Source organism: Colletes gigas, unplaced genomic scaffold (genome assembly GCF_013123115.1).
Source record: "Colletes gigas isolate AHSC1104 unplaced genomic scaffold, ASM1312311v1 Colletes_gigas_Sc00010, whole genome shotgun sequence".
Lineage (NCBI taxonomy): Eukaryota > Metazoa > Arthropoda > Insecta > Hymenoptera > Colletidae > Colletes > Colletes gigas.
The window spans coordinates 7,289,646-7,316,949 of NW_025106639.1; the positions used below are offsets into that span (position 1 = coordinate 7,289,646).

The 27,304-nt window shown below is 44.0% G+C and overlaps 2 protein-coding genes across 3 annotated transcripts; one reads left to right on the top strand and one right to left on the bottom strand.

The window, feature by feature from the left end:
* Positions 1-3,156: 3,156 nt before the first annotated feature.
* On the bottom strand, positions 3,157-14,603 carry LOC122397972. Its single transcript, XM_043397507.1, has 3 exons — positions 14,359-14,603; positions 4,261-4,450; positions 3,157-3,891 (listed from the first exon to the last, which is right to left on the bottom strand). The coding sequence occupies exons 1-3, from the start codon at positions 14,374-14,376 to the stop codon at positions 3,746-3,748; spliced, it is 354 nt and encodes a 117-aa protein (XP_043253442.1). The 5' UTR covers positions 14,377-14,603; the 3' UTR covers positions 3,157-3,745.
* Positions 14,604-22,580: 7,977 nt separating this feature from the next.
* On the top strand, positions 22,581-26,551 carry LOC122397822 (protein pygopus). 2 transcript variants are annotated; one of them, XM_043397253.1, is made up of 5 exons: positions 22,581-22,914; positions 24,287-24,584; positions 24,659-25,678; positions 25,763-25,908; positions 25,993-26,551. In XM_043397253.1, exons 2-5 carry the CDS (start codon positions 24,369-24,371, stop codon positions 26,111-26,113), a joined length of 1,503 nt encoding a protein of 500 aa, XP_043253188.1. In that variant the 5' UTR covers positions 22,581-22,914; positions 24,287-24,368; the 3' UTR covers positions 26,114-26,551. The 2 variants fall into 2 exon arrangements, with proteins under 2 accessions (XP_043253188.1, XP_043253187.1); XM_043397252.1 differs by lacking the exon at positions 22,581-22,914 and adding an exon at positions 23,440-23,711.
* The last annotated feature ends 753 nt before the right edge of the window (positions 26,552-27,304 follow it).

Here is a 27,304-nt window from a genome sequence, read left to right on the forward strand (position 1 = left end):
CCCCCGAAACCGAAAATAATTTTTTTATAATGATTTGAAATTTTTTAATTTTGTCAAAAAATTTCAGACCTACTCGAATTTTTTTCTCGAAAGTGGGCAGCATTTCGGGGGTATGTCTATTCACCAAAAATAATTGTAATTGACCCCCGGAACTGAAAATAATTTTTTCGAACGATTTGAAATTTTTTATTTTCGCCGAAAAACTTCACACTTACTCGAATTTTTTTCTCGAAAGTGGGCAGGATTTCGGGGGTATGTCTAATGACCAAAAATGGTTGTAATTGACACCTGCAACTGAAAATAATTTTTCCGTGAATGATTTGAAATTTTTTAACTTTTTTTTTTAATGATTTTTTAACGAAGCCTCGATCAACCAATTGATATTCTTCATTCTCTTCTTATTTTGGTTTCTAGAATGTCCTATTAGAATTTTTCGTAGGGGTGATCGAACACCCTGTATAAGATCCCTGTGGCCCTCGGTATCATCCAACGTGTACCGAGAAAACAAACATTGATTCTCGGATCCCTCCGACGTGATTCAATATTTGTTCTACGCCGACGAAAGTGTATCATCGCGCGTCAATCAAGAAGAACAAACGCTCGACGAAATGTACATCGCGCCGATCTCCGAGGCACGGAATATTTGCTCGATTTCCAACCGCGTTTTCTCCGCCTAATTCTTTGCTCGTCGACGCTTGTCGATAAGTACGAAACGATGGGTCGTTAAACTGCTGTAAAATGGACACGGAAACGATAAAAGAGACGGAATTACAGATTCCTCGACCCAATTACAGACGTTCAATTAACTCATTGCGGACGCGGATAACTTTTAAAAATTACTTCGCTTGGATCTATTCGTAAAATAATACAAGAAACGTCGGAATCCGGGACATTTTTCAAATTTCAATTTAAATTTTACAGAGTACGTCGATCCTTCTCTGTCGAACGTATCGATCTGACTATTTTTGAACGTCGTTCGCGAATAAAAATTGCACGGTTTGTTCGGTCGGTCGGTCCCGAGGCGAAATAAACAGAGTAAAGTAAAATGGCGGTTGTCGCGGGACCGTTTATCCGCTTTCTGCCAGCGTCGCGGCTGGTTGTTTTGCTTATTGGTGTTCTCCGTCGTTTCAGTTTCACCTGAAAAAGTGAAACGTGACGTCGATGCACCGGTATTATCCAATTAAGCAGTCGCGCGTCACGGTTAGCCCTTTCTCTTTCGTTCGCGTGCCGGATCCTCGTCAACTTTTACAGAAATAACTTTCTACTTCCAACGGAACCGTCGTTTACAAACGTTTGACCAACAGACCAGCTGACCTACATCTTTGGATCGCGTTGATACCGCCTCTAAATCGATCCCGTTTGAAATTGGCGACGAAACCTTGACCCTAAGCTCGGGGTACGACCCCGAACAAGATCGACTTTGGGCCGATTGAACCGATTGCTCCCAATCGAGACCCTCAAAAGAACCACCCCCTCCACTCTCGGATAATCTAGTCCCATCGAGTGAAACTGCCTTTGTACCAAAGCACGCTTTTACCAAAAAGAGCTTTTCAAACAAACAAAAAAATAGGAGGAAGATTATATTTTGGTACTTGTACAAAATTTGTAAAACCATTTTATCGACGCTGAATCGATTTCGATTAAAAACACGCGATTTGACGAAGTAATTTACGTTACTTGGCAAGTAAAAGCGATGATCTTAATGCGTGGTCGTTTCGTGCGTTCATTGGATTTTTATTAAAAACGGTATTAGCAGATATCCTTTGAAATTTGATGATCGTGGAATTAAAGGAATGAGACAATGTTGAATTGTTAATTCGATATAATTTAATATAAAGGTAATTTGGAAATAATATTCCAATATGTTCGGTGATATAGTGGCCGGCTCGGGATTGTGGTGTGAAGCGTGGATGGACGTCGAAATGAAATATAAACGATGACCGGAGGAAAGAATTAGCATTACAAGGTATTCGACGTGATCCGTTGTTGAAACTATGTATATCCCAGTCACGAGATACTGTAATTTAACCTGGTGGAGATGTATCGTTAATTATGCTGCAAATAATTACCAACTTGTTGATTGTCGTTAATTCTCGATAAAGCTGGTTTATGGTCCGCGATAACGCGCGGTACGCTTCGACGTGCGTCAACTTTACCCTTTAACAATGAAGAGAGCAGTCTCATCCGAAAACTTATGAATTTCAAATCTTTTACATACCTTTATAGCAAAGAACAGAAATTCAAAATGCAAACATTGCTTTTAAATCTCTACAGTTACGGGCAGTAACGATCGATACGTATTATGAAACTTGTTGCTTTATTTTATTCCGGATGATTCGAATGACCAAACTCTTGCATCGTACGAAATTGCGGCGAAATTGGGCAATTATTAAAGATGGAGGCACGTTTAAATAATTGGAAACTCTGGTCCCCGGTAGATTCGAGCTCCGCGGCTATCTTTGCATTAGAATTATCATTTTCCAATGGTATAGTTGCATATCCAGTGTCGTATGCGAGTCACGTGCCGTGCCAGCGAGGGACACAACGTTGCAATCGTTGCGTAACGTGCTCGTGGTCGACTCGTAGAAAGCGAAACTTGGTTCAACATCGACTGACGACAGAGAACGTTGGTTAAACAGGAAGAGGCCGGTATCGGGGAATATTCGTGGAAACGTTTTGTCGAGAGTTCAGACGTTATAAAACGATGCCAGCGTAGACAGGTTCTCGTGCAGTTTACCGTGGAATAAAGCTGTCTATTGTAATACAGCGAAATTGAAGCCAACCGAGTCACGGGAATAAAATATAAAATATGAAACCGGCTTATTACTTTCCCACTACTTGCATATCCACCGTTATTACTGTCCTCGCTTCTGACGTCACCCGGTTGCAGACTTGCGCCGCATCCGTAACTCTCCTCGTTCCGCAAATAAAATTCGATCGTCGCTGCGAATAAGGCCGATAACCGAGCGCCGAAAGCTCGTCAGCTTAAATCGAACGTACCCAGGCCCTCGAACGCGTGCCTAATATTTTTATTTGTCGCGTCGAATCGCTAGCAATTACCTGACAAATGAATCAATAACCGTTCCTCGAAATTGGGGAATAATTAAATGCACAGGCACATAGTTCTAAAGATAACTTTATTTAAACTATATTATCGTATAATATCGGCGGTACACTTTTCATTCAAAACGTCATAACTCGGCAACAAAAAATCGTACAGCAACTTTGAGGGCCTCGTTGCAACGGCGAAACTTTTCTCTTTAAACTGGTTGCACGACAAATTGGGGGAAAAATGATTAAAGTTCAAAGATTGACAATTTTTCTTGGAAGTTTAGACAATTTTGTAAGGTTCCAGACTAGAGAATGTCTTTAATCAATTAACTCTCGAAAGGATTGTGAATTTGATTGTTTTATCGTGCTCCTTCGATGGGGCCCGCGTATGGAAGAGTACACTTAATCGAATGATATATTATTATTATAGCAGGGCGTATAAAATACTGTTTACAGTGGTTAACAATGCTGAACGAGAGTGTACGCGTTCGAGGGGGATCGGAATCGAAGACTCGAGGCCCCCTCGAACGCACGAGCAGGACGTTTTTTAATCCCTCGTTCGTAACAAGTAACGTCGATGCCAGACGCACGATCTACCAGAGGCCTATTCTAAACAGATCCTCGTTTTCCTTGGTCCGCGGTTCCTCATCCCTTTTTATCGTCGTCCGGCCGATCGTCGCCATTGTGCATCGTCTTACGAGACTCCGGCATACTGCTGCACTATCTTGGACCATTCCTTCGGGTAGGTTCGCTGAATGTGTGAAAGGACCTTCTTGATCTGTCGTGTTTCCTCGGGGCTACATTGCGGGCAGAAGCCTCTCAAAACCAGTGGTGCTAAACCTGGATAACAACGCCCGGGTTAAATCGAATTCTGCTGGTAACTTTATAGAAATTTATCGGCAAAGTCGTCGAGAGGAAACACGCCGCGCCCTCGAAATACGGGTATAAATCCGATCTAAGCAATTCGATGACTCGCCTAGCTCCGACCGCCGCGGAGTTTCCCACAAAATGGGGTTAACTCCGAACGGAGATCAGTTTATCCTTTGAATCGACGAGAATACCGATTCCCGCCGTGCCCCCTTTCGTCCGCGTTATGCTCTCGACGTAATTGCTTCTGTTTTGAATCCAAATATTTCACGTTGACGGAGTGGAAAAAATTAAAATTGTCGCGAGGTAAGGATTTTATTTTTGGTCTGGAAATGGATTTACTTTTCAGACGTCTTCCGACAGGGTCGCAGGGCGCCTCTCCCAGGGCGCATTTGAGCTGTCTCCTCAGGTAACGCGGGTCGCTCAGAGCCAAGTTGAGCTGATCATCGGTGACTCGCGATCTTCCAGCCTGTCCTTCTTCCGATTCCGCCGCAGCCACGCAGACGAGCAGAGTGCAGGCGACAAACGCCAGCTGGAACATTGTTCGAGGCGGTTAAATACTCGCTTTGGGTAAACGGGGGCTGCACATGGGGCAATTAACCAAACTCGCGGGTCAACGATACTCGACGATGCTCGTCTCGAAATCTCGCGTCGATCCTTCTTTTTAACGACTGCAATAAAGAAGATAGATATTTCACAGCCGGGAAAGATCACGGGGTGTATCTAAAAATCGCAGCCCCGGTGTTTCTGGCTGCATTTGGTTGTATCTGTCGCGTCTATCGTCGGGCATCGAGTTTTCGGACCGGAACGGCAGACATTCGGGCGGGTTTAGGATCCGTGGAACGACCCAGGGCGTACAGGAAACGGAAGAAACGCGGTAAAGCGCGGAGCGTGGCTGGTGCCTTAAAAAGGAAATTAGACTGGTGTCTGTTTGCTCCATTTGCCCGAACCGCGCTCGCCCGGTAAACGAGAAGCCAAAGTTTCTGCCGCTTCTCGAGAAGAGGAAATTAGATGCGAATATAATAAAGGGATAGATAACAGGTGCGAGTCGACGTCGAGACTCGGGGAAGAGGTGTGGGGGTGTTCGTCCAATGGTAAAGGTCGAAAGGATCGCGCGCACATACGCGACTGGTAGGGTGGAATAACGAAAAGGGGTTAAGGAAAGGCTAGCAGGGGAGACGCGGGGGCTAAACGCAGCCCCGGCGAAGCACGCCAAAGCTAACATAGCTAAACAAGCAACAACCACCGTGAGTAACGACGGTATGCGAGTTACCTACGACCTCCGTTTGTTTGCCTCCCCCCGCGTTGGCCCGGTGTGCCGCTTCGACACGTTTCCGTGTGCGCGTTGCAGTCACATACATCGCGTGCGTCGACCAACTAACGAGCTACCTTTTAAATTACTTCTCCCGCGGCTTCCTTTAATAATATCCAACGATACACCTTGTTAAGGGTTTGTCCGGATTTACGCCGCGCGTACCTCGAAAGGAGGGGAAGATCGTCAAAGGAAGATCGCGAACGTGTTTTTTTCATTCGACGGTTGGCGCGAACTAGCGGTTACGAGGCTGTAACAGGCTGGTGCGAGCACCCTTGGATCGAGAAATTGTTTCACCGGATCTCTGGTCATTTTGTTTCGTACAAGGAAACTTGTTAGGACGGAAGTAGAGACGTATTGGAACCAACGCGCGCGGTCAGACAATTTTCAGATAATGGAACAATTATTTTCTTCGGTGATAAACCTCGGAAAAGGGGTGTAAATTGTAAACTATAGACCTATTGCGATAAAGCTCACCGTGGAACATCCTTTATCTGTTGGCGGGTTACACAAGCAACACGAGGCCGGTCGTTGTCGTGCGCCAGAAGTACGCATTTCCTGTTAGCGAGCGTTGCGGCCGTATTTTCGCGGTAGCTGTCTCGATTTATTTGCAGTAGATATCTGTAGTCATAGTTCGTCCGCGTGTAAAGGAAATCTACGCGAGCAATTCCGCGTACGGTCCACCTAACCGTGATTAATACAATATTTTCTTTGGACCGGGAACGGAAGCTGCGGGAAAATCGCCCGGAATACGGATAGCCATCGATGCGTTTAATTCATTTTTATAGAAGCCGCTCCGATGCAACTTTACGGGGCCATTTTAGGGAATTAAAATCGTCCTTGTAATTTACAATTTTTTCGTTGATTAAATTTGTTGTGGTGGCCATTCGGGGTGCAAAGACCATTGTTTATTATCTCTACGGTGCTTCAACATACTTCGTAGAATCCTTTCGATGTTAGTGCAGGGAAAATTTTCAAAATAATTACCACGGATTCTTTCTGTATTGAAAAATCCTGATGGAGCGAATTGCTCGAATTTTTCCCCCCCGGAGACGGAATGAAATTTGAAGAATTACAAAGCGAAAGCAACGCGTATTAGTTGAGTTACCGACCCGGCCGACTGTTAAATCATCCCCAACGGACGAATCTATCTCTACAAAGGTTCGCAATGCGTTGGCGCGACCCTTTTTTGCGAGGATCTTGACTTCCGCCGTCAAAGTCACAGGATTGGCCACTCGTTGTTGGGGAAAATGTATGAAATACGTTCGGCTCGTTGGAGGTACAACGGATGTATAGAAAATAGTTCCAATTAAAAATCGTAGCCGCTTGACGTATGGACATACTTTCAGGGCGGGTGTGTGTGCGCGCGTGACACGAATCCTGTATTTTGTTCCTTTTGACGTACACCCGTGACTGATGTTTCGAAGTTGAATTTTATTTTCGTCGCGCTGTACGCCTCTCGACGCCATCGCGTTCCTTTCTAACGATCGTGCTCGTTTCTAAATTGCTCGCTTCGCGATCCAGGACACGCGGTTCCTCGCCGCCATTGCGCAACGATCGAAAATCCCGGAACGATGGTCAAAGGTGCTTTTTCTGTGAACTCAAAACCATCCGTTCCCGCGGAAAAATGGATGTCACGATTTTGATTTTTTCGAAATTGCCGAGAAGACCACGGACTCGCGGCGTTTGCGATTTTTAGCGAATATTTTTTTGTTTCGATCGCGATGGTACAATGTTCTTTCCCCAACCCTGTTCCATATTCGATCATTTTCTAACCGATCTTCATCACATGTTAATATTCTCCGTTGGCGATTTAATCAGTTAGAAAATAGCTACCGAAACGCGTTGAATAATAAACGCCCTGTTGCTAGCACGGCGTAGGTTGATCAACCATAATTATAAAAGATTAAAAACTGTGCCAAGTTCTTTCTCCCTCGTGCAGCAAGACCAAAGGGGCTGCAAGGCTTCTTTCAAACAGCACCGTGAACTTAAAAAGATTAAGAACCACCGAGTTACTCCGTTACGAATAGAAAAATTAAGAAGTTTCCCTCGAAAATCTGCTTGGGAACCGAGAAGGATTAAAAATCACCGATCTGCTCTCGAACAAAAGAAATCGAGTTTCCCCGGAAGTAGCCGTCGTTTCCACGCGTCCTTCGCCAAAATTGACGTATTTCGAACATCCGATCGGGGGTGAAGTTCCCTCGAACGAGTCGTTGGGGGGTTCGTGGTGGTATCGAACTTTGGAAAACAACCATTATTCGCGGGCCGGGAATTACAGGTACTCTTATATCGGGGCTCGCGACTTTTCGCGGAAAGTTCCGCGTCTCGGCTCGTCAGCCACGTAGCCGTTCGGGAGTTTCGATTTTCACCGGGCGTGGGTCGTTGGGTGGGAGGCGGTGGGTGAGGGTGCTAATAATTGGTACGGTTCGGTAAATCACCGGCGGCCTGTATATACGCGCGCAGGGGATGATTTGTGGATTGGATTGCGGGTTCGGGTACGCGCACGCAAACCGCTTACTTCCGCAAATCGACGCGGATTAGAAGAATTATTGGCCCCTCTGAATGGCAAATGGTCGTGATATAGATTTTATTGCTGTCACGTTGACTGCCGCGATAGTAACCGTAACGTTCTCGGTTATTACGTCCGAGCTAGACGCTGACGGTTCCTGTCGACCATGCACTCCGCGCGAAACCTACGTATGGCCCGTTAATTATCGTCACAGTCTATGAATGATAATTCACCGGTTGAACGGGATGACCGGGAAAACTCGTGCTATTTGCGACCGTAATATTCCGTTATAGCGTGTGTCGTTCGCGCCGCCAGCACAACCGACGATAAATAACAATTTATTGTTCCCGCCCTGCTGCTTGCTCGGCTCGAGACCCGTTCTTGTTATTAAATTAATTTACAATCGTTTCGATTATCGCTTATCGACATCGATATCGATCTCTCGATCTACGGATCACGACTTGGCGCGCGCTAAAGGAAACCGATCGATCGAATCGACCGATATCGACCTCCCAGCGGTTTCTTTATAAATATGAAGTACTTGAGATATTTTGCGAGCTTAAAAATGTTAAGAAACACTGCCCCAGCGTATAAAAAATTAAAAATAAAGATTTTTTCGCTTCGATACGCGGTTATCAACCTCGCTAGTTGCAAGGCAACTTTCAGTACGAAGATTCTTCCATTTGCTCCTGTGAAAGTGCTCTTACGTTCGATAACGAGTGGCGAGAGTATAATTTTCGAGCGAACAGCGGGAATTAGGCCAGTTTCGTAGCAGCACTTCACGCTAACAACGTGTGCTGCCTCGCATGATTAGCCTCCCGCCATCCTGTCTGAAACAGGTCGTGGAACGTACGTAGAGATTTTGGTTTCAAAGAATGGAACGGATCGAGGAGAGAGTTGTAGCGAGGGAATCTTGGAAAGAGAGTTTCAACGAGTGTCTTTGAGAGAAAGTTATAGAGAGGCGCGCCAAGTGTTAGAGTTTAATTTAATTTCATTAATGCATCAGCGGATCTGTCGTCCGTCCAAAGCCCTTGGAATATTCATCCCGAACACGGTGACAAAAGGAAAATATTGGCGACGAGTTTCGCGTAAAATATAGTTGACAATGTACGATTTGAGTGTGCCATAAACAACGAATGTTAGTTGTTTCGACGATAGTAAAATATACATTCGGAACTGTTTTTATTCGAACGACAACATTAACGCGTGGAAAATTTACTGTCCTTTTTAAAATGGTACACTAAATTCTTAACTGTCGTCGCGTATTTTATGTTTGGAAACTATCTGGCGTTTATTGCCATGTTTATTTGTCGTCGTTATGGTTTTCGCGTCGTATTTGATAGAAACCAGAATGGGAGGCAAAGCAATAATAAAAACTTGTATCTGTTCGATGGAGGAAATTGTTATTGACCTACGGGCAAAAATAGTTAATGAAAGTCGCTTCATAGCGCAGAGTGTGATTAATCGTTCCACTGGCAAAGAAAATGTGATAAATGCTCCTCAAGGTGATCGTCCGTAGGAGTTGAACGACAGAGAAAAAGGAAAAGTTATAAATAAGTATAGCGAGGAAAAATCCAAAGACATTATCGCAAATAGTTCCACGCATCTAACAATTCGAAGAATATTTGAAATTATTAATTAAGATTCTTGTTACTTTGCTCTTCCAATCGAGCCGATGTTTTGCGTATGTAGATTTGTTTCTTCTTTTATCCGACGAGATTGAACAATCATTTTAGTTTCGTATTCAGGCACAACCATAAAACTCAAATCACAGATCCGTTCTCCTCGAGTAATTTTACGATTAAGTTCTCGTTCTCCTTTCCCTCTCTTTTAAAACTAAGTTTAGCAATAAATTATACTAATTACAGTTATTTCCCCGGGGAAGCAGAGTACTCTTTGTTCCCGAAAGGATTTACGCTTTATGGTTCTGTTTTGTAAACAGCTTTCTACGCTGGCCTGTACATAAACTTAATAAGCATACCCATAGTTTTAATTAACTTTCAATACATACAAAATACTGACCGTCCGTGTAAAATGATGTTAATATAGTTCAACCCCTGTATAAAATAATCGTTACTCTGTTCTCTTTCGTGTTGTTTCAAAGACGGTGGAAACCTCTTTTTTAAAAAGATATATTCGATAATACATTCGATAAAAAATTAAATTAAAAAATTTCAAATCATTCTGAAAAAATTATTTTTCGTCGCGGAGATCGATCACAATCATTTTTGGTGAATACACATATCCCCGGAATCGTACCCACTTTCGAGAAAAAAATTGCAATAGATGCTGGAATTGTTTTTTGGGAAAAAAAATTTTTCAAAGCGTTCTAAAAAAATTATTTCTAGGTTCTAGGGTTAAATACAACCATTTTTGGTGAATACACATACCCCCGAATTCCTACGCATTTTCGAGAAAAAAATTCCTTACCGAAAATCTAATTTCAGGCCAGAAATCGTTCCCCGAAATGTCATCTGTATCTTCAAAACACCATAACTCCTGAACGGATTGGACGATTTTAATGTTTAAAAAGGCAAACAACGCGTATTTTCATGGAGAATATGTAGAAATTCCAAAAATATTCGGAAAGTTGTTCTTTAACCTCGTAAACTGAGAAAACCTCCAGAAAAGTAGTCCAATTTTCAAACAGCCATAACTTCTATAATAATCAATATATTTCAATGAAACTTTTTTCTGAAATAGAGCTCATGGACACCTACAAAAAAGTATTAAACAAAATTTCCATAGCGCGTGATACAAGGTTATTAAAAATGAAAGACGAATTTTTAAGAAAAATCGCCAGGGTTAGGTGCTGAAATTTTTCGGCGAATAAAAAATTCTTCAAATCGTTCTGAAAAAATTATTTGCGTTTCCAGGGGTTAATTACAAATATTTTTGGTGAATGCACATACCCTCGAAATCCTACCCACTTTCGAGAAAAAAATTCGATTAGGTGTGAAGTTTTCGACGAAAATAAAAAATTTCAAATCGTTCTGAAAAAATTATTTGCTTTTCCAGGGGTTAATTACAAATATTTTTGGTGAATGCACATACCCTCGAAATCCTACCCACTTTCGAGAAAAAAATTCGAGTAGGTGTGAAATTTTCAACGAAAATAAAAAATTTCAAATCGTTAAAAAAAAATTATTTTCAGTTCCAGGGGTCAATTACAATCATTTTTGGTGAATACACATACCCTCGAAATCCTTCGCACTTTCGAGAAAAAAATTCGAATAGATGTGAAATTTTCGACGAAAATAAAAAATTTCAAATCCTTCGAAAAAAATTATTTTCGGTTCCAGGGGTTAGTTACAATTATTTTTGGTCATTAGACATACCCCCGAAATCCTACCCACTTACGAGAAAAAAATTCGAATAGGTGTGAAATTTTCAACGAAAATAAAAAATTTCAAATCGTTCAAGAAAAATTATTTTCGTTTCCGGGGGTCAATTACAATCATTTTTGGTGAATGCACATACCCTCGAATTCCTATGCATTTTTGAGAAAAAAATTCGTTACCGAAAATATACTGTGTGGCCAGAAATGTTTCTATAACTTTTTAACGAAGCCTCAATCAACAAATTAGTATCCTTGATATTCGCCTTATTTGGGCCTCTAGAATCGCCTATTAAAATTTTTTCCAGGGATGGCCGACCACCTTGCATAACAAGATCCACCCACGCTCCGAGCTCGCGTTCCTTTGAAACATCGAGCAGATTGTTAAACAATCAGTGGTCATTAGGAACGCAATAGCTGAATTATTTCTGTTTTTCCCTGGTAAAATTCGATCAAACGTGGCGGACGTTCCCTTGGACGAACAATCGCTGCGGTCGAGGCGCTAATCAAGGCCAGGGTTGCCCCTAATTATTCGCGATCGGGACGAGACGTACGCTCGTGAACTCGCAATTAGCGATTCTCTTTTACGAGGCTTCGTTCGAGTCGCGTCTCGCGGTTTGGTAGTCGCGAACGAACAGCCAAGAAATCATTCCGTTTGGTTTGTTATTCCACGCAGCCCGTCGTCTCTGTGCCGTACACGTAAGCGTACGATTGCGGCACGCATGAGTTATGACGTTGCGACACCGTCGATAAAGGCTCTGTCTCGGTCGTTCGAGTGGAGCCGTGCTACGTGCCAGAATTTTATAACTTCTTCTCGCGGCTGACGGACAAGAAAATACGGAATCGATCGATCCCTCCATAACGGCCTCGATCTCCTCTATTACGCGCGACTCCGAAAATGAACACGCTCGGAGACTGCTCACGGAATGCATACAATTTCATCGGAAGATTGGCTGCCTCGTCCCCGGTGCCTTCCATTCGATGATATCGCTAAGAATTCTTTGCCTCCCGACGTTTATTGGCTCTTTAATATCGCGAGGATTTCGAACGGGAGCCAGCTTCTTTCGACTGTGCTTAACCCCTTGGCGTACATATTAAAATACTATTCTATTTGCCCTGACCAGAGCAGTCACGCAAACTCAGACCTTAAATACAGTGCCCAAAAGTTGCAAAGTTTGGCGCCCTCTAGGGACTCGCAAGAATTTTTCCCTTATAAGCCATTTGCGGTACCTCAAACTATAAACCTTCCCCTTCAATTTAAAAAAAAAATCGAGTCGCTACGATTTTTTTTCGCGAAGTTACAGCATTTTAATGTGACCCCTGTGTTCCTGACATGTATCACTAACATCGAGAGTGTACGGACCGATCTGAAACGTGTTTTAAACGCTTTGTTTGCAGGATATTCTCACCCTCTACTCGTACAATGAAAGATGTGATTGATAAAAATTGAAAATTTCAGCGAGTACGACCGATAAGCAAGAGTGTAACTTGAAAGCGACCGGCGGGAGGTTCCGCTCACGATATCGCAGCACTTTCGATCGCGTTGCAAAATAACGTTTGGCGTGTGACGGTCGATTACTGGGGCTCCGAACGATTGTGAAACTGGAGTACTCGTTTAGCGTAACGTTTACGTTAGCGTCAACCTTGATGCGAAAGAAGAACGTTTAAATTTTGTCGCGGAGCCGGTGAGAACGCTTTTGGAAACGATATTAACTCTTTACGATGCTCGTAAAATATTAATGTACTTATTGGAATAACTCAACGTACCTTCGGAACGCTTATGGAACAATATGTGAGCGCAGCATGATTCATACAGTAGCGTGTTTGCTGTACGATTCTAATCTTGGGGCAAATACCGCACAGGTGGCTCGTACAATATGTACGGTCGTTTTAAATGGATACAATGGCGTCGCGCAAAAGTGGTTAAAAAAAAGCGACGAATGCCATCGATCATTTCTTCGTCCAAGTATTTATTCTTTCAAAAGTCATTAAACGCAAAGTAGGTGGCCTCCTTCGACCAAAACAAGATTCTATTGCGTTTTTAATTTGCATTTGAGTTTGAGATCACACAGTCTACGCGAAGCTCGCGGAAAAGTATAACGCGAGCGATTTGGGAAAAGTGTGCAAACCGAGGAAATGGATTCCAGATGAACCTGACGGTAGTCGACAAACTCCAAGGGCTTGACGATTCGCGCGTCGGTAGTTTCGCGTCAAAGTAACGCGTGGGAAATTCTATCTCGTCTTCTAGATCCTCCAGACACCCCAGCATTCGATCATCACCTTCTCCCAACACCGAAGCAAGTCGAGATTAAATAACTTGCTCGTTTCTGTAGATAGCGAATTCAATAGTTGCATTTTTTATAGAGTATCCTGCAACCGATCGTACAATCGAGAGTCTCTCAAATAAAACATATAGAATAGCCTTTTCTAAAAGTAACAGATTACGCTTGAAAAGATTTTCCTATCATTAACTGTATATGCTTTCTCTCTAGTGTTTGGAATCGGAATCGTTAAGACCTGAAATAAAATCGGTATCCAAGATGGTTGACCAGCAATTCGAGGATCTTACAATTCTTTTTAATATATTCTTGCACTTATGAAGACACTCTGTACGCTTGCGTTCAGTTATTAACTACGAGGAAAGAAACAATCCCTTCAGTTATCAAAGCTCCATTAAAGCTCAGTTTGTTTCCTAATATTTATCTTTCGTAAAGAGTAATATTTGGATCTCTTGCTCCGCCGGGAAAAATATTTGTTGCGTCAACAGTCCGGGTCGATGTTGCTTCAGAAATTGAATCTCGCGATAGTAAATTCCATTTGGTAAGATTCATCTGGTGGAATACGAAAACCACGGATCGTAATTTTGACCGACAGCTTTTACATATTCAATAACAACGGGGCGAGTGAAAAATGGAACGCCCCCGGGGTTAATTATCGCTCCGTAGCCAGTTGGAGGGCTATCGATGGCCGATAAGCCGAAATCCCCGCGCGAGAGATTACCGCGATAATTGAGCCGTTTAAGCGGAGAACGATCGCCGATCCGGGGAAAAAGCTACAGGTACCCCCCCGTCGAACGCTATTTTCCTAAACGTCCAACGGCGTAAGAATTCGGGGGGTTCGCGAGGTCCCCCCGGAAGCCACGTAGCGCCAGAGGGTGGAAAAGCGATGGGAGACAGGGTGCGCTCAACCCTCGGGATACTCGGAAACTTTAAATCACCGCGCGTACGTGTACACACGGAGCGTTGCGTGTGTATCCTCACCTGTTGCACGTTCGTCACTCACCTTGATCGTCGAAGCCATGTCGAGAGTCGTCGGTGTGCGCCGGTTCCTGGGAACACGCGCTCCTCCTCGAGCAATCCGGCGAAAAACACGAACAAAGGTGGAACCGCGTCCGCGGGGGGGTTCGAATCTGTCGAAGGGTACCGTGTAAACCTGGTGTCCGGGTGTCCTCTCGCCGCGAAATCTCGGAACGCACTGGCCAGAAGGTACGCCCGTGGCCTTTTCCTCCCCTTCTTCGTAGCCGATAAATACGAAAGTGTGTGTGGCGGACGACGACGAGGACGTGATGATATATACCGTCGGTTCTCCGTCTCCAGACGCCTCTCTATGCCCGCCAGGAAGGTAGGGGGAACCGGAGGACGTGCGTGAGTGTGCGCCGTGCAGGTTGCACTTTTACTCCCCTTCGCTCGCTCGCGAAATTTCATTCGCGCCGTTGCACTTTCGTTGTACAACGACCTGCCCGATTCTTCTCGACGAATCCTACCGCGTCCTGGACGCTCTCTTGGCGATCGTTTAACCTCCTTTCCGACTAACCGTTGCCCTGCAACAGGGAACGGACTCCTCGGTTGCTCCATGAAACACTTTCTGGGCAGACGGTACTCGTCAATTGGATAAATTAAGTCCCGATAAAGGAGGCTCGATACACCGTTTTCTATTTCCTATTCAAGATCGGGATCCACGGATCACCTTGTTGGTTTAGATTTTTTATGACTGCTTTGTTACTAGAAGGTGATCGAATGTACGCGCGAAACAAATGGTTGGTCTAGCGAAACGGATGAGTTTTATAGGGCGATCGAGAACGATCAAGACGGCGGCTAATGACGCGTTTCGGCGGGCGGCGCTCGATCGATGAGCCTTATCTATCGCGTTGTGTCCGAACGATTGCTACCGGTGAGAATAAAACCGACACGAGGGAAAACGGGTCGCTGCACCGATGCACCTTCTTAGAGCATTTTTGCGGAACTTTAAAGGAGCTCTTTGGACCCATAAACACTATAGCAGTTTCTTATAAACAAATCTGTTTTACGAATAACTCGAGAGGGCAAAAGTCCTCTGAAAATTGTAAAATCACCTGCGTTTACTGTCTGAAATGTTTGAAAATGTTTGGTCCCCGAGGTCACCCATCTTTCACCCTTAGGCTTTTCGTGACAAGAACTGACAGGGAGGATCGATAATCCATTCACCGGAACTAAACCAAGATGGACGTGAAATTGATAGGGTGTTATATTAAAACACAGGTTAACATCTTGAAACGTGACACAAAATTTCTCTGCATTATTCGTATAGAATCGATTCTTGTAGCCGAGGTGTTACGAGGTGTAACATCGGTTGCTTACAATTTATTTTAGATAAGAAAGTTATGCACACAGGTGCTTGCGGGTACACAGTTTTTAGCTGGATCCGATACTATCTCGTTAAACTAACAGTTAGGTGATTAAAAGGTACTCCCGCGATTAATTTTAGAACACGTAAGTTCGCCCAAGTTTCGCACCTCGATCGATACGTATCGCAAGAAACTTCTCTTCGACGTGGAATACAACAATTAATTATTGTTATTTATTATGTACAAGCTCCGCGTATAAGTACAGCGTACAGCAGGTAGATTACAGCTGGGAAAGAAAGAACTTCCGTGCGAGTCGTGTTGGGTCAGACGTCATAGTCAGACTTTCTAAGGCAAAATTACAGCGACGGCACATTCTACTCGCTCGTTGTGCCACATTCCCTTCAATTCGGGAATTTTCTCTCTTTCCCGCCGCGGAACAGTGACCGAAATAATGGCGCGGCTCGCTATTAGCACTCGTTCGTTCGCCGATTTTGTTCCTTTTTGCATTCTTGGAAACACAACTGCTCCCAACGTTTGGACTTTCAGCGAGGCGAGTAACCGCGTTTCGAGCGATCCCGCGCCACCAATTTTGACTTCCTTCGACCCAAAAGATTTCAGAATATTACTCGAACGCGTGTTCCCTCGCAAAAAAACTCCCAAAGAAAGTTAAATACACGCTCAAGCCCGTCTTTGGAATTGTTTATCTTTTCCGGATGACCGCGATACGTTGCATTTCCGGGTTCAGGCGCGGTCGAGGCGATATTTATTCTTCGCGGCGGGAAAACGAGGTTGTTTACGCGAAAGGGGCGGATAACGAAAGCGATACGACGCTGAGAAAAGCGACGTTTCTCCGTCGCGTGATCCGTCGTCTCTTGGCGGGTTCCTCCAGGTCGGTTTTCCCCTCGGAATCGACGGAATAAACCGCCACCGACAACCGGTGGGAGGGGGGAAGCGGAATTTCGATCAGGCCGCGGATTTAATGGGCGGTCGACGGCTGACGATTCCGGCGTGTCCTCGCGAACGTGTGTGCCTGTTCGCGACGGTGCCAGTCTCCCGGAATTGCTGTGAAACGAAACAAAATAGCAAAAAGGGTGGCAAGGTGATCTGCCGTGAAATACGATTAAACTGTTCCCGTAGAGGGAGAGAGAAACGATGAAGGGTGGTGGGGGGAGGGGACGAAAGTCCGACTCTGTGCCCCGAAACGAAATGAAACGACCGATGGAAAAATCGTGCCTTGTATCGATAAAGATTACAAGGGCTGGGATTCGTCGATCTACTTTCGTACCGGCAGCTCGAAGCTTTTGCGGCGTCAAGGGAATTCCTCGTCGATGCGTTGACCGATCGTCCCCACGCCCCCGCTATTTTTACTCCTCTATTTTTTATTTTCCTCCTTTTCCTTTTTCATCCCGAACTACAACTCTCTGTCATTGGCCTCGTTCCTTTCTACTTTTTTTCCCCTTTTCCAGCGATTCGTTGTCGAGAGCCGTTTGAATAGCCGATCGTTTTCGAGGCGATTCGATCGTTCGAACGGAACGAATTCGTCTACCGATGGTAGCCGGGGGGGGAGTGGGGAGAGAAATAAAGGATTGATATGGCTCATTGTCCTCTTGGTCACGTCGCGCGATTCCTCGACGGTTGATTTCACCTCGCGATGTGGTTTATCTGGCCCGTTTCGCGCCAGACCGTTTAAAACCTTAATGAGTCCTTTACTCTTTCGACTCTCGTACGCCTACGACGATAAGACGTAACCGGAAATGCGTCCCGAAAGGCTCGGGGACAACGAACGCCATTACGGGAAACGAAGAAAAATCCGACGCTGGTTAAAGGGAGGGAATCTGGCGCGGATGACGCATGAGAAAATGAGTCGCTGGGGATCACCGGGGCTAAGAAAGACTGATTCTTGGCACCGTCTACTCCTATTTTAGAGCTATTGCTATCCACGCTCCCATTTCTTTCTTCCCGTTTTACTTTTAATCGTGGCTGAACCGTTTCACTTTGAGATTTGCTCCAGAAACAATCCTGAAAGTCACAAATTTTTACAGTGATAAAAACTTTATAGAGATTTATTTTAATCATTTAATAAACACCCACCTTTCCAACGCATTCCATCGAGACATTTTAACCAAAAATAACATTTTCCGCTCGTTGTCTTTTCCCGTATCTTTTAGCTGGAACGTTCAACGGAATTAACGAGTTTTGTGACCCGACGTCGAGCAAGGCTGGTTTGCGAGCGAGTCGAAAATTTTTGTTCCTTGTTCGGCGAGGGAAATTGGTCGAAATTTGATCGCGAGCGCTGATTAAAACGTCTGATCCAATACGTCTCGCAAATCCTGCGAGGATCGATCCTTCTTTCTCCCAACAATGGGAAACCGGTCCAGCGATTTGGAACGGCTCGCAGTGTGCCACGGAATGTTTTGTCAGCCGCGGTCGAAAGCGGGCCGAAATTCGTTCCCGGATTCCCAAGAACACGGTTTTCGAAATCGTCGCTCGCAAAACTCGCCCTTAATCGTCAAACAAATCCGCCCCGCAGGGGTAAAACCGAAGAAGTTAAGCCGCTTGAATTTCGAGGCGGAAAAGGATCAGTCGTGTTCCCGGTCCTTTTTTCGCGGGTACGGGACTCTCTCGAAAAATTCAACTAACGGACGACGATCCCTTAATTACGTTAATGTCAATGAAATTGCAGCAACTTTGTGCGCGCCGCTGTTCCGTCGCTTTTTCTCGTTCCGCCGGCTTTTAATTATGGACGGGGACGTCGCGACGTCGTTTTCTTCGCGACCGTCGTTACGAATTAAATTGCCAGTTAAGTTTAATTCGTGTAAAGGTAATAATTGGTCATACGGAGCAGCGTTCGCATTAAATATTTTAAAGATTACACCGGAGACCAAAGGGACGATTGTCTAATGATGTTTCAGGGTTACAGATTGCTATGAAGCAAAGGCCTTTGGAATTAATTCCTTTTAGTTTGAGCAAACATCGAGACGATGCGTGGAAACGCAGACACGGGCTGTTAACGCGTTGATATTAATCTCGTTTCGAGCGGATACGCGTGAATCAGCCTCGTCCTACGTGTCGTGCAAGATTCGATCAAACGGTCCACCCCCGCGATTCCCAAAATACTAATTACATAATAATGGGCAGAGAGAGGCGAGGGGGGGAAATTGGACCGACCAGCGACGCGGCAACTTCCCGGCCAATAAAACTCCCGGGGGAGGTTGTTGCCGGGAATTGAAAATTTAGGTCGTTCGGACGTCGGCGCGCAAAAACTTTAACAATATATACGTCTTCGGTCGTTAACGCGTTCAACGGGTCGGAGCGGAGCCGGGAGCTAATGAAATTAAGCGAAGAAGAATACCGGCTGCCGTAGGATTCGTAGCTCTCCCTGGCTAGGTTGCACCGATTCAACGTTTTCGACGTGATTACCAGCCCGGCCAAACTGGAAATCCCAAGGTGAAAGTTCACGAGAACGCGTTACGCTCCGTCGAACGCTCGCGCTTACACGGGAGAAAGTAGGAAAAGGCGGATTCGCCGTTGTTGAATGGACACGGAGTAGCGCCGGTTTCCTGGAAACGATCCGCTCGGCCGTTCACCTCGAGGATAAGGCGCGATAAGAAGCCGACGACGGCCTAAGGGTACGTTTACACCGCGAGGTTCTAGCGGTACCGTTCGCCCCGGGAACAGCCGCAGAAACGATCCGAACGCGGAGCGTGGCCGTTCGTGCGTGAAAGATGTTTTCCACCGGTTGAATAACACTTGAAACGCTCGCGGAGAAACGAGAATCATCGCGAAGAATGAGGGCTTCCGTGGTCTCCCGTGGCTAACGTTTCATCGACAGAGATGGAACGATCTTGCAAAGATGCCATAAATTAGATCCTTGACCCGCCATCGAAAATCGATCGCAAATTGTACTAAAATAGATCTATGCGTATACCGAATCTTTCACTCTTTAAAATTACGATTGTTTTTCCCACCGAACCCACCAGAGTGTCGTAACGATGCAAACGTGCCTTAATCGTAAATGGCGTAAGATCGCGTGGCCCGGAACGCTGGGGCGACGAATTCAACTGGTTGCATTGGTTGCGCAACCGGGGTTCGATTTCTCGCGCGGCTTTCGACGCCGGGGATCGATCGGAATCGCTCGAAAACTGCGTTTTTGCCGCGCTTTCGGGGTCGGATAGAATGCAACCGATGAACACTCACGCGGAGCGATAACGCGTAAAAATCGTTCCAGCTCGCCTTGTTCCTGTCAGTTTCAACAACCGCCAGTGTAATTTCGTTCGATCGTGTGCCCGTTTTATTGCGGAACATCCGAGGCGATGGATGAAAATCGTGTCACCTAAATACGCAGTTGATGGCGATTCCTGAATTCGACGTGCTCTGTCGATCGATCTACGTTTACGAACTGAAAGTATTCGGTATAATCAAAATAATGTATATCTTTTGCACACCGCGGTTAAAACTAAATAAATAGATACATCATCTGCTTGTTCGCTTCCAATATGGCGTCGGTGTGCTTAAACGATTTGACCGTGTTGGCGATCGGGCCAAAATGAATTTCTCGTATCTAAATTTGAAAAGCGTTGCTCAACAGCCCGAGACCCAGATCTCCCGATCTTGAAACGGCTCGATTAGTTTCTCCGTTCGCGGGAAACGTGTAATGTAAATTTTCTACGACGCGGGGACACGCGATCGGTTCCCGACTGATGCTCGAGCACGCCGGGTCAAGGATGGTTTCTCTCTAGCAGTGTTCCATCGGACCCGCGGACACGCAACGCGACGCACGTAGGCACGTAGAGACCCGAGGAAAACTCGCTCCATGACTGTCGCACGACAGCGTGGCCGCCATGTTTCTTAGAAAATTAATCTGCCGCTTTAGCTCTCTGCTGGTCGCGGGACACTTTTAATATTTCATTCCAGCGGGTCCACTCGGCTGTGTCCTCTTATCCCTTGTACTTATAAGGTGGCCATCTCGAGTACAAAAGTAGCTAAAACCCAGAAAATAGGACAAACAGTTGCTTCAAGTAGATACCACCTGCTATGAAACACTTTGTACATTTCTAAAGTTATTATGCACTTGTTCGATAATGGGTCCAGTCACCTCCATTAACGATTTATGGCTTGGCAGCGTCTCAGCGAGCTTTCTATCAATTTTTCTGCATATGGGACGAGCAACGACCTGCATATCTTACAAATGCGATGCGTTAGTGCTTCTAATAATAATTTTCCTCGCAGCCGTTGCTTCACGGTCGATCGTACGATAATTTCCAAAGGTCCGTTCAAGATAACTACGGATTGAAGCAACGCTATCCATCAGGAGTAGTATTTTCCATCGAATATCCGTTGTCCACTGCAAAAATTGAACGTTATTTATCGATCGGCTCTCATAAAATAGTCATCGGTGACTCCGTATTTTTATAATTCGCGCAAATCGCTCGTCCTTATGCGGATCACGTTCCCGCGGCGGATTGGTTGACGCGTCGTGTTTGTTTGGGAAATACCAGCGTTTGTGGAACGCATTTGCATTGTTCTTCGATTGCCACATCTCGTCGACGCGACGGAATTCCAGTCCTTTGTCCTTCGTCCTCCTCCTGCGTGTTGCGCTCCTGTTTCCTTCGCCATCGTCTTCCTTTTTTCTCGTTCGTCGCGTCCTGTCCCACGTACAAAGCTCACGACCAGGTCACGAGGACCATACTTTCGATTCTTTCGGGCTCCACGGTTATTTCGAGATACGTAAATTTTCTTTGCTCTACGGTCTTTGTCTCTTCCAAGTTTGAGATGGACAGAAAGGTACCCCGATTATGATGTTACATTAAACTACCTTAACGCCCAAACTTTAGGAGCGCCCGGGCTAGTTGCTAATGCGACTATTAATGTCCCTTCTGTCTTGGGACTGATAAATTTCAATGGCCTGGTCTCGGTTAGGTCTGGGTTAAATAGACGCGTACTTAACGAACGATAAGGCTTGATTCAATGGACCTAATTACGGATGTCTATCATGCTTGTGTGTACCAGTGTTCGATAAAACGTAACCTCGTTAATAATCAACGATTACGATTACCGTGTAACCGGTGATTAATGGTTATGGTTATTATGGTTATGGTAATCGGTAGACACGATTAATAAATCCTCCTAATCGAAGCTCGGTGAACGTTAATCGCAAAATTATTGCATTTTTTATTATGATCGTGTCAAGGAGTTAACGATACGTATATCAATCTATTAAACATAGATATAATTACGGAACATACGTATATTTTTATTTCAATACGATTGCTCGATTGGCGATTATAATTATCATAATTGCTTTTCGTAATCAATTACAAAATTAATTATGAAGTAATAAATCACTGGTTGACTCTGAAACGTAATATATGGAAGTAGTAATTTATAACCAGTACACTGTTTTCCTAGCAAATATGTCGGAAACGTTGTTGTAATTAAAAGTTGGAGGCTTAAAAGTTTGTTAATCGATCGGGTGCACACGCTCCAGACGTTTTCAAAGCCAATTGCTTTGCACGTAATAAAAGAACTCTTGCATTTTCGATTCGTATGTATTTGTTTCAAGACGACTCGGTAGGCACCATTTTGAACATTTACTGTAAAACAAATATTCATTCATTATTTACAGAGCACCAAAAACGCAATATAAAAAGGTTTTTTTCGCGCAATATACTATTAATTATAAAATTATAAAATTGTACTTCGCAGTTCCGCTCCCTAAGGACTATGTCCGCCATTTTGGAAAACTGCTCTCGATAGAAATGAATTTTAAATTGTCGGACGATTAATGGAATCGACGAAGCTGCAGAATAATTTTTTAACCTCGTTCATCCATTAAATTTGTTAACCTTTCGTTATGAAGGTTTTTTTATTCGAAAAATGTTATTACATACACGTTCGTCGACGACGTCCTCTTGTCCTCGGGAATCACTATCGAACTAAAACTCTGCGAAGATAAGGCAAACTTAATCATAGGTTTGCGAACTGTATTACAAGTAGATACGAAGCAACTGTCCGCAGTAGATATTGCGCGAAACCCATTTTCCAGATGTTAAACCGTACTAACTTGCTAATGTAACTCAAATAATTAAAGTGACGTGTACAGACCCTACTCTGAGGTTACAGAGACAACTCCTGGATCCTAATGCGAATGGAAGATATAACACGCAGAACTGCCAAAAGGGAGACGGAGAACGAGAGAGAATTTCAGTCGCACGTAATAGTCCCGTCTAAGTAACGTATGTTCTAAACTAAACTGCTCTATCTTAGGTGAACTTCTGTTGCCTAACTTGGCCCGCCAATTGAAAATGTTCCCCTTTGTAATTAACCATGCGAGCAACTCTTTTCGTGCACGCGTACGTACAATACGATAAATTGTAGTCGTACTGTACGCGACAAAATTTTGTACGTACAATCCGTACGAGCGTAATTATTTTTGCTAGTTTCGTTGAAAATACAGTTGCACTTGCGGCCTAGAATAGAGCAACCTCTATGCGGCCAAGATTGAAACGTTTTAAAAAAAAAAACTTTATCGAAATTTTATTATTACGTGAACGTGATTCATAAACCGCGATATCGATAACCAATAAAATGCCTTTGGGAAGAATGCAAGCGACCGTAGCTATATTACAAAGCTGCCCTAACGTGTCGGTCGTTCGGAGGTTTTAGGAATGCAGACGGTAGCGTCATCTGCACGATGCACCGTGCAATTCCCTAACGCGAACAATACAACTACAGGGACACGCGTAACGCGACAATGGCGACCTGAAAGACTGGCGTGCGTTTCCTTGATACGTATACTTTTGACATCTCGCCAGTGTTTACCGTGTGCTTTTCGCGCGTTCTTGAATGTGAAATACGTTCGTGCCGCGATAAAATATGTGACTGGTAAAGTGGAAGCGCGAGAAACGAGGAATCGCGTGGATCCAGCCGTTAAAGCTAGCTAGGCGCACGACATAATTCAATGGTGTTGGTCCCTGCCGAAAAAACGGGAAAGCCATGTATGCATCGATATCTTGCCAACTATAATGCGCTGGTAAGCGGGCGAATCGTTTTTCTCTCTTAATATTACGCTTCTTTTCAACCTAACACCCCGTATTATCCACCGACGAGCATAGGTAGATGGTTTGGAAAAATGTGTAGGTTAGGTTGGTCTGAGAAACTGGCATCGGCGGATTTTATTTTGCTCTCTTTTCAAGGGGTTACCTATTTTTTTTGCGTTACCTTTATCGCATCGGACGTTCTGTTATTCAGAATTGTGTATCACTTTCACACGAACGATCGTTATTTCGTAAGAACACACTGAAATATCCCTTATTTATATTTACATACACAAATATAGCAACTTCCAATCGCGTATCTGTTCGTTTACGCGTATACAATTACAAATGTAAGATTATAAATACATCCCAAGAAATAATAATAATAACAATGGAATGCACAAACGATGTGTAACTCTCGTACTGTTCAAGTATCTACTCCACACCTTGTTGGTATTGGTAAACTGTGTTCCTCTGCCGAGTGTATATATAGCTTGTTAGTGCATATTAAACGTATTACAAACGTTTTGCAAATATGCAGAGAAAATGTTTCTTTGTTTGTAAACAACAGTGGAGCAGCAATAGACACTTGCCACCTAAATCCATTGTGGTGCTGATACGGCATGTTAAAATAAAGGAAGAGAACGAAGGAGATGAGCCACAATATTGCAGGCATGCCACCCTTTGCAAGGATGCCTTTGGGGGGTATGGGTATGGGTGTGAACATGGGACCTAGTGCCCCACATCCCGAATCATCTGCTCACCCCCATCCTCCACCACCACCACCTGCCGGTGCAAATCCTAAAAAGAAAAGACGTACAAATGCAAATGTTGCTCAGCCACCACCACAGCAACCTCCAACAGTGCAGGTAATTGGAATTGACTCCAAATGAAATTTGTTAAATTCCGTTCTACGTGTTATTTATAAAAAATATATTTCCAGGATCTATTACCGCCGCCTTTAACGGGATATGGAGATACGATCGTGGCGAGTAACCCTTTTGACGATACGCCGCCGCAAACTACGCAAAGCCCGATGATGCACGGTGGACCACCTCACATGCATCCACACCATCCTCATCATATGGCTGGACCACCCATGAGAGGCATGAGTCCGTTAACTTCTATAGGCGGAATGAGTCCTATGATGCCCCACAACATGGGTAGTATGAGTCCAATGGGGAACTCTCCCATGACGAATCACATGAATCACATGGGAGCAATGTCCCCTATGAATCACGCGCCTATAGGCGGCATGAGTCCCATGAATAACATGGGCCCGAATATGCCGCCTGGCCCAATGAACACTATGAACAATCATATGAACATGAGTCACATGGGTAATTCTCAACTTAGCGGCCCGCCAATGGGCAGTCCAATGAATAACATGAACAGTGGTCCCATGGGCAGTCCCATGAATAACATGGGACATAGTATGGGAAGCCCTATGGGCGGACCATTGGGATCTCCTATGAATACAATGGGAGGGTCCAATCATATGCCTAATGGACCAATGAATATGAATAATATTAATAGCCACATACCACCTAATAGTCCGTTAAACGGACCGTCTATGAACAGTGTAAACAGTCCATTGGGGCACAATGGGTCTCAACCGCATCCGAATCACATGGGGAATAATTTAAATAATTTAGGTAGGCCCATGAACGGACCTATGACTACTATGAGTTCCATGGTATCAAATAATATGAATATGAGTGGTCCAAATCAGATAAGTAATATGAACATGGGCGGACCGCCGATGAACAATATGTCTAATATGAGTATCAACCATCATAATCAAATGACCCACATGGGTGGTCCTATGGGTTCAATGTCCAGCAATATGGGTGGTGGCCCACCCATGGGTCATCCCATCAATCTGGGGGGTTCGATGCCACCTCACGGTTTTCAAGGCCCACCGGGAATGGGACCAAAACCAATGCCAGTTTCTGCGGGAAAGGTAGATTTGTCGTATTTATAGTACATAATACGTACGATGCCGAACCTTAACAAACAAATTGACATCGTTCTAACGTCGTTATAGATATATCCCCCGGATCAACCGATGGTATTTAATCCACAAAATCCTAACGCACCGCCCATTTATCCGTGCGGAGTTTGTCACAAAGAAGTGCACGATAACGATCAAGCGATTCTTTGTGAGTCTGGTTGTAATTTTTGGTTTCACAGGTAAGCTGAAACTTACGATTCCGTCGGCATTTCGTTCGCGTACATGTTGCGTGATTACTATGGCATTATCAAAATTGATTGCAGGGGATGCACAGGATTATCGGAAACCGCTTATCAATTACTAACGGCAGAAGTTTACGCGGAATGGGTGTGTGATAAGTGCTTGCAGTCGAAAAACATACCTTTGGTTAAATTTAAACCATAACACTTCTTGACACGTCGTATATGCGACGCACGAGTGACTCTTTGTTAGCGTTTACACCTTGTACACGCACATATGCGCGTGCGATTGCACACACGTATTCACGTACGGCATACACTAATGCACGGGCGAAATCGTGCATATAATATAAACATGCGCTGTTTGTTAATATCTTAGCTTTAACTTGTTGAAATATTAGGGTATCATTATAAGCCGTATCGATGAATGAGATGGTAGGAGCAACATATGTTCGAAAGTTAAATTAAATTTTTGAGTCTGTTCATGGCAAGTGGATTCGTCCGTTTGAACATTTATTTATGACTTGAACTTGAGAGTTTTTTAAATCGCCGGTTTGTTTTCTGTTGCCATTATAACGTCAAACATATTAAAAAATAAGTCCAGGAGGCATACGCGTTTTTTAAAGAAAATTGAAAATTAAAAGATGAAGGATATTAAAAAGTATATAAACGTCGAAGAACCTCGTTCGATTTCTTACTGCTAATTGCATTTAATTCGAAACTAAAGGATAATCGTATGTATAAAATAAACAAAATATACATATATATATATATTATATATATGATTGACGATAAAAGCTGCTGAAAATACACAGTAATTGGAGGTGATCTGAGTGCGGTCTGTTTGTTTCGTTTAGAATCGGGTGAACGTTCCTGATAAACTATAATTGATATCCACAAGTAATTAACAACGTGTGTTATTTTATAAATAATTTTTATTTATGTCTTCACCATTTGTCACCAGGCTCGTCATGTTAATTAAAGAAATCCAAAGGATCTAAGCGATACTTTCGCGAGAGAGTACCGCGAATGCACATCTAATTATTTAAGGACAAAGTATAATGAACTTCAGACAATGTAAATCGTTCTCATAACGCGACATTTTAATGTAAATGTTCATATCTACCATCGAGTGTCGAAACATCGGAAAATTCCTAACCCCACTTCGTATAATTAAATTATCACCCAAGTATTTTGGGCGCGTAAAAAAAACACGTTTGAGTAATTGAACCGAGGCGCGAAGTAAACGAGAATCGCCGCCATTTTCGAGGATACCATCCTCAAACGTTGTTTTTTTGCTCCCAAATGTTACAAATGAAAGTGCTGCAATTCTTGTATTTTTATATTTCAAGTATTTTGGTATAAACCATGGTCAGTTATATACTTTCGAAATATG